Raw genomic sequence first — 8,115 nt, forward strand, 5'->3', positions numbered from 1 at the left:
TGCATTTGATATATAGTGCACTGTCATGTCTTCAAGGCACTTCACAGCATATACTGTTAAATGAATTGAGTGTATATTTTGTGAGTGAAATCTGGCAGCCAATTGCATCCAGCAGTGTCCCACAAACAGTCGTGAATTGAGTGACCAGATTATTATTTTTACAAAAACATTTCTTGGAACGCAATATTACCCTCAAGCAGCGGCAAAACACACAGGCTTTTTCAGTTGCACCTACACAGCGATATCACTTACGCATGGAGGGTTTATCAATTTGAGACTCAAATATAATTAATAACATATGAAAACAGAGTATTGGTTCTATGTTTGTGTTCAGAATCATAGATTCATTGAAATTAATTCAAATTAATATGACACGTAATCAATATTCTCACAAATTACCAACTACAAAAACAATCAACAGGTCCACACTTGTAGCAGATGCACTGGCACGATCATAAGCAAATTCACCTGGAAGTAGCCAGGACCATTCCTAGACATTGCAACACAATACCTTACAAGTCGGGATACATTGATGAAAGGGCCTGCACAGCCTCCAATACAGAGTGACATTTTGTCATGAACAACCGATTTGAAAAAAAATTTCGAGGAAAGTTATTGTTAAATAAAGCCTGTCAACCTGTCCTGTCAATAGGGTTGCACTGTAAAGCGTCACTAACTGATTGGGTATGTTTAAGGGAAAGCTGGAATCCTAGAAAAATCCTGCATGTGGTGGGTAATGAGAAATTTCCAATAGACAGTGTGTGCCGGCCTGACTCAATGGTAGCCCTCTCGCCGCTGTATCAGAAGTTTGTTGGTCAAGCCATAGATCGGGACATTGTCTAAACTGACATTCCAATGCAGTTCTGGGGCTGCGTTGCATTGTCGAAGGATCTGTCGTTTGGATGAAAAGTTAAAGTTTGTTTCCACAAACGGCTTTTCCTCCGGCCCCCGCACTGTCTCGTGCTGTGTCCCTCAAGGCTCTGTCCTCGGTCCCTTCCTCTTCACCCTCTATATGCTCCCCCTGTGGTGACATCATTCGCAGACATGGAGTTAACTCCCACATGTATGCGGATGACACCCAACTCTACCTTTCCTCCTCTACCCTCAACTCCACGACCCCCGATGTCCTGACAGCTGTCTGTCCGACATCGAGTCCTGGACGAGAGACAACTTTCTTCAGCTCAACGTGCGCACAACTGAGGCCCTCCTGATTGGCTCACGTCAGCGCCTCCGCACCTCAGGCGCTGACAGCATCAGCATCCAAGGCCGCACTCTCCACCTCTCAAAGCCATCGGGAACCTCGGGGTTCCCCTCGACCCTGAGCTGTCCTTTCTCCCTCACATCCGCACCACAACTGGCACCGCCTTCCATCACCTCCGGAATATCGCCAGACTACGGCACTACCTCACCCCTCACGCGGCTGAAACTCTGGTCCACACCTTTGTCACCTCAAGGCTGGACTATGGGAACTCTCTCCTCGTCGGCCTTCCCGGCCCTCCCTCCACACTGCAGCTCATCCTGAACTCTGCAGCTCGTGTACTGTCCCGCACCAGACACCGCGCCCACATCACTCCCACCCTCGCCCTCGCTCGCCTCCACTGGCTCCCCATCCCCCAGAGGATCGAATTCAAGATCCTCACCCTCACCTACAAGGCCATTCACGGCCTCGCTCCCTCCTACCTCTCCAACCTACTATCTCCCTACCTACCTACCTGCCCGTACCCTCCGTTCCTCTGGCTCCGGTCTGCTCCACATCCCCCGCCCCAACCGCCCTACCATCGGTGACCGGGCCTTCAGCCTCTCAGCACCGAGGCTCTGGAACTCCTTCCCCCAGTGCCTTCGCCGCTTCCTCCCTTTCCTGCTTCAAGGCCGGTCTCGAGACCTTTCTCTTTAACCGTGGCTTCAGCTCCGCTCTCGACTCTCTACCGCTCCTTGCTCCCTCCCTTCTCTCCCCTCACCGTGACCATTTCCCCGCTCCTCGCCCCCTCCCTTCCCTCACCCTGACCATTTCCCCTCTCCTCGCTCCCTCCCTTCCCTCCCCTCCCCCTGACCATTTCCCCACTGCTCGGGGCCCGACCCAACTGTCCAGCGCCTTGGGAAGTCCTCCCGACGTGAAAGGCGCTCTATAAATGAAATCTTGTTGTTGTTGTTGTTAAACTGAGGTCCTGCCTGCTTGTTCAGGTGGAAGTTAAAGTACCCATGGCACTAAACTATTTCCAATGTGGGGCATGAACCCAGAACCTTCTGGCTCAGAGGTGAGGGTGCTAAAACTGAGCCAGACTGACACCCATACACTTTCCTGTCTTTCAGCATTAAACTTGAAAACCTGAGTAAGGAATCTTGTCCAAAGCTGATGATAGATATTTCATTGTTTATCTATAGATTTGTACTCTCAAGAGGGATATTGGAACTGGAAATGGCTATGGGGGAGAATGGGATGAAACTGGTTTTCAACTATTATTGAAGGCGGCCGTTCATACAAGCAGGATTGCAGGAAAGGTCTCCTTCATTGCTTTACATTTGATGTATTTTATCAAACAATAGTTGTTCAGAACAACTATTGTTTGATACTATTGAATATTTTTTTACGAGAGTGGTGCACCAACCATATCGTCTGCATGTTATGTATCTATATACAACTCATTTCACTGTTCACTTTAAAGAGCTCCGCTGAATCAAGATACTCATTCTAGGAATAATGAAACAAGTATCAGAACCTATCTTCACAATGCAACTTTATGTCTGGTATCTTCCCTGGTCACTGTGGCCGAAGACATTTCCTGTTAAAATGTAATTACTTGAACTTGATTTCTTGTCTCGACAGATAGAATCTCATAGGCCTTACTTTGAACTTGTAATCGAGATGAAAACTAAGTGCCCTGGTTGACTGTGCTTCATTATTAAGAACAATGGTGTACTATTTTAGCAAACACTGCTATGTTCAAATTTCTTCTCAGATATTCTCACTCAGAAATATATAAAAATTAGGCCATCAACATTGAGTAGTATTTATCTCGATTTTGAATGTACTGTGTTGTTAAGTGTAGCCTCAGAGAATCAGTCAAAATTCACAATCAAAGTACAACAACAACAACAACAAGATTCCATTTATAAAGCGCCTTTCACGTCAGGAGGACGTCCCAAGGCGCTGCACAGTTGGGTCATGACCCGAGCAGGGGGGAAATGGTCAGGGTGAGGGGAGGGAAGGGAGGGAGCGAGGAGGGGAAGAGAGTTGAGAGGGGAGCTGAAGGCACGGTCAAAGAGAAAGGTTTTGAGACCGGCCTTGAAGGAGGAAAGGGAGGAAGCAAGGCGAAGGCACTGGGGGATGGAGTTCCAGAGCCTGGGGGCTGAGAGGCTGAAGGCCCGACCACCGATAGTAGGGCGGTTGGGGCGGGGGACGTGGAGCAGACCGGAGCCAGAGGAACGGAGGGTACGGGCAGGTAGGTAGGGGGATAGTAGGTTGGAGAGCTAGGAGGGAGCAAGACCGTGAATGGCCTTGTAGGTGAGGATGAGGATCTTGAAATCAATCCTCTGGGGGATGGGGAGCCAGTGGAGGCGAGCGAGGGCGAGGGTGGGAGTGATGTGGTCGCGGTGTCTGGTGCGGGACAGTACACGAGCTGCAGAGTTCTGAATGACCTGCAGCTTGTGGAGGGAGGGCCGGGAAGGCCGGCGAGGAGAGAGTTCCCGTAGTCCAGCCTTGAGGTGACAAAGGCGTGAACCAGGGTTTCAGCAGCGTGAGGGGTGAGGTAATGCCGTAGTCTGGCGATGTTCTGGAGGTGATGGAAGGCGGTGCCAGTTGTGGTGCGGATGTGAGGGAGAAAGGACAGCTCAGGGTCGAACAAAACGCCGAGGTTCCTGACCGGCTTTGAGAGGTGGAGAGTGCGGCCTTGGATGCTGATGGTGTCGGCGCCTGAGGTGCTGAGGCGCTGACGTGAGCCAATCAGGAGGGCCTCGGTTTTTCGCACGTTGAGCTGAAGAAAGTTGTCTCTCGTCCAGGACTCGATGTCGGACAGGCAGGCTGTCAGGACATCGGTGGTCATGGAGTTGAGAGTAGAGGAGGAAAGGTAGAGTTGGGTGTCATCCGCATACATGTGGAAGTTAACTCCATGTCTGCGGATGATGTCACCGAGGGGGAGCATATAGAGGGTGAAGAGGAGGGGACCGAGGACAGAGCCCTGAGGGACACCACATGAGACAGTGCGGGGGGTGGAGGAGAAGCCATTCGTCGAGACAAAGTGAAGACGGTGAGAAAGGTACGACCTAAACCATTCAAGGACAGTGCCTTGAAGGTTGAGGTGGGAGGACAAGCGGTGGAGTAGGATAGCGTGGTCGACCGTATCGAATGCTGCCGATAGGTCGAGGAGGACGAGGAGGCAGAGGGAGCCCTGGTCACAGATGGTCAGGATATCATTGGTGACCTTGACCAGGGCAGTTTCTCTGCTATGGGCAGCACGGAAACCTGTGGGGCAAGAAAATGGAGCTGGGAGATAAGGAGTGGAGTGGGGATGGGGTCAAGGGAGCAGGTGGTTGGTTTTAGGGATAGGATGAGTTCAGTGACAGAGGGTGGGGAAACGGGTACGAAGGTGTGTAGGGGAGGATGGGTAGGAGTCGGAGTGTGGGAGGGAAGGGGTGGGTGGAAGTTGGAGGGGAAGTGACCGCGGAGCGGATTCCCTTGATCTTGGATTCAAGGAAATCAAGCATCTCCTCGCAGTGAAGGTTGGAGGAGATGACCTGCGCGGGGTGGCGGGGGGGACGGAGGAGTCGGGTTGTGGTGGAAAACAGTAGCCTGGGGTTGTTCTTCGCCTCCAGGATTATCCTGGAGTAGAAGGACGACTTGGCCGAGGCTAGAGTGGAGCGGTAAATTTTGAGGAGGTCCAGCCAGATTTGTCGGTGGACCGTTAGACCAGATTTGACACAGGTGCGTTCAGCGGCCCGCACCTGGCTTTTCAGTGAGCGGAGGTGGGTGGTGTACCAGGGGGAGGAGCGGGAGTAGGAGACAGTGCGGGAAGTGATGGGGGCAAGAGTATCGAGTGTGGAGGAGAGGGTATTGTGGAGGAGGGAGAGAGGAGAAGAGGGGTCGGTGAGGGTTGAAGGCCAGAGGGAGAGGAGTTCAGAGGACTCCAAGGCATCGGTTAGGGATTGTAGGGGTAACTTCTTCCAAGGGCGGTAGAAGATGGTGGTGGGTCTGGTGGAGGAGGTGGTGAAGGAGATGAAGTAGTGGTCAGAGATGGCCTTGTCGGTAATAGTGACATCCGAGACACTGAGGCCCCGGGTGATCACCAAATCGAGTGGGTGGCCGTGACTGTGAGTGGGGGAGTTTATGTGTAAGGAGAGGTTGAGTGAGGAGAGCAGGGAAGAGAAGTCTGTGGAGATGGAGCAGGAGGGGGTGAAGTGTAGGTTAAAGTCGCCCAGGATGATGAGGCGATCGGAGCAGAGGCAAAGAGATGTGAGGAGTGTTGAAATGTCAGAGATGAAGGTGGGAGAGGTTTTAGGGGCCGGTAGAGGAGGAGGATTTTAAGGGAGAGGAATGAGGGGTGGGAGAGGGTGAGGTGCTCAAAGGAGGGGAAAGAGCCAGTGGAGTAGGGGGATAGGGCAAGTGGTGTCCTTGAGATAAGGGCAACACCACCGCCACGGCGGTTGGGGCGGGGGATGTGGTGGGAGGTGTAGCCGGGTGGCGTGGCCTCCGTGAGGGGGAAGGTGTCGCCTGGGGTGAGCCAGGTTTCTGTTAAGGCCATGATATCAACGTTCTCATCAAGGATGAGATCGTTGATGACCAGGGCCTTGTTGCAGAGGGAGCGGACATTTTGCAGTCCGATGTGGAGGGAGCGGTTGACAGAAGGGTGTGTGGGAGGGGAGGGGGGTCCAGGTTGTGAGGCAGGGGTGGGGGGAATGGGGATGAGGGAGGAGAGGTTGACTCCCCGGGTCTGTGTCCGGGGTGGGTGGCGAGTGTGGTGGGGAATGGGGCAGTCGGTGTGGCTGCTGCTGGACAGCCAACGCCGAGTGCCGCGGTGAGCCCGGCGGAGGATTCCCAGACTGGAGCAGAGGGAGGTTGTGGGAGGGTCAAGTGGGGATAGAAGACGAGAGGGACGGAGAGAGAGGAGGAGAGAGCGGGAGAGATGCAGAGGGGGGAGGGTTTGGGGGAGAGAGGAGGGGGGGGGAGGGAGGGGGTGAGGGGGCTCGGGTCAAAGCGGCAGCCATAGTGCGCACGCGGGGACCGGGAGCGAGCGGTCAGGTGGATGGCATTATCCCGTAGATTGGGGCAGCGAACCCAACAGGACCATAGTGGGCTCTGATGTGAGCCCTGGGGGGGGGGGGGCGCGGAGGTTTTTTTTTTTTTTTTTGCGCGCGCGCACTCACCTGAAAACTAATCTATGACGTCAGCGGTTCCCCCGCTCCGCCCCCACCCCCCGGGGCTGAACTCGCTCCGGCGTCGAGTTTAAGTACCTGGGTCAGTAGGCCCAGGCTCCTCCTCGCGCTGTCCTGCCGCCGCTCCCCGAAAGTAGATTGTAAATTAAATTAACACTGAAAGAAATAAAGAAAGGAGTAAATGTGATCCTTCTCCTGGTTAAGTTTAAATTGGTTTCATTAAACGGATTGATGTTCTCCATGATTAGGGAACAAAGAGCAGGACATGGGGTGACATTGTGTGGTGTTGTAACGGGGTAGAAAATAAAAATAATAATAATAATCCTTGCATTTGATATATCGCCTTATCACATCCTTGACACGACGCAAATCGCTTCACAGAGCACACTGTAAAGCCACTTGACTGTATATATTTGGTGAGGGAATCGCAGCAGTCAATTGCACACAGCAGTGTTCAACAAACAGTCTGGATTGAGTGACCAAATTATTCTTTCTTTTTATTGACGGGATTATCACCGCCGGAAAAGCGATGTGCCAATCGACTAACAAGCGGGTGCCTCGTTACTGCTCGGGAAACAGAGGCGGGAAGGGTAAGGAAACTTCCCTAACATTTGGCCCCGTCCGGAAACCTGGCCCAGGTCCTCGCGCTTGCGAGGGTGCGTGTGCCAACCGTCCCACTGCAGGATTCCTGAAGCTGTCGAATGTCTTCAGAATGTTTTCAGACAAACTCGGACACAGAGAAACCGTCAGCATTTCCGTAAATAGGCCTTCTCTCTCTAAACAACAACCAATTTGGAGTAACAATGTAACAATGATATCATTCTCACAATCACGACTTATTTTCAATGTGGTTGTGAAATGCTTGTGGAGAAGCTGGAGGTGGAGTTCGCAGCTCAGAGGCTGATCTCTGTTCCCGGTGTCGGTGTCGGTGCTCTCTCCTCCCCTGTGACTGCAGCCAATCGTTGCGCTGTGGCCTCTATAAGAGCCGCTGCTCACAGTGCACTCGCCATTCACAGCTCGTCTTGATTGCGGGAGTCAGAAGATGGCGCGGACAAAGCAGACGGCGCGGAAATCCACCGGCGGCAAAGCTCCCCGCAAACAGTTGGCCACCAAAGCTGCTCGTAAGAGCGCTCCGGCCACGGGGGGCGTGAAGAAGCCGCATCGCTACCGTCCCGGCACCGTGGCTCTCCGGGAGATCCGCCGCTACCAGAAATCCACCGAGCTGCTGATCCGCAAACTGCCCTTCCAGCGCCTGGTGCGGGAAATCGCTCAGGATTTCAAGACGGACCTGCGCTTCCAGAGCTCTGCCGTCATGGCGCTTCAGGAGGCCAGCGAGGCTTACCTGGTGGGGCTGTTTGAGGACACCAACTTGTGCGCTATCCACGCCAAGCGGGTCACCATCATGCCCAAGGACATCCAGCTGGCCCGCCGCATCCGCGGGGAGCGCGCTTAGACCCTCCGTCTCCACACTAACAACAAAGGCTCTTTTAAGAGCCACCAAATAGTTCAACGGAAAGAGCGGCCAAACCACACTTGAACACTCCTCCTGAGCTGAACACATTTAGCCCAAACTGCTGTGAGACTGAGCGTTCAGTAACGGCCGGTGCCGATACAGCGAGATCGAGCTTTCTATGGACCGTGTCTTGAACCGTCCGCATGCGTTCACTGTGAGGAAAGTGAGAGTCAACGTTCCGGGTCCACATGACCCCGGGTCAGCCCGGACCCGAAACGTCGACTGCTCTCCTCTCC

At 53.3% G+C, this 8,115-nt stretch overlaps 1 protein-coding gene across 1 annotated transcript; it reads left to right on the plus strand.

Annotated features, from left to right (window-relative positions):
- The first annotated feature begins 7,404 nt into the window (after nucleotides 1-7,404).
- Nucleotides 7,405-8,016, plus strand: LOC121851747 (histone H3). The gene has a single exon (XM_042345806.1). It carries the CDS (start codon nucleotides 7,409-7,411, stop codon nucleotides 7,817-7,819), a length of 411 nt encoding a protein of 136 aa, XP_042201740.1. The 5' UTR covers nucleotides 7,405-7,408; the 3' UTR covers nucleotides 7,820-8,016.
- The last annotated feature ends 99 nt before the right edge of the window (nucleotides 8,017-8,115 follow it).

Source organism: Callorhinchus milii, unplaced genomic scaffold, assembly GCF_018977255.1.
Source record: "Callorhinchus milii isolate IMCB2004 unplaced genomic scaffold, IMCB_Cmil_1.0 Scaffold104, whole genome shotgun sequence".
Taxonomy (NCBI): Eukaryota; Metazoa; Chordata; class Chondrichthyes; order Chimaeriformes; family Callorhinchidae; genus Callorhinchus; species Callorhinchus milii.

Excerpts from the sequence above, each read along its gene's own strand:
- LOC121851747 (XM_042345806.1), top strand. The coding sequence starts at position 7,409 with ATGGCGCGGACAAAGCAGACGGCGCGGAAATCCACCGGCGGCAAAGCT.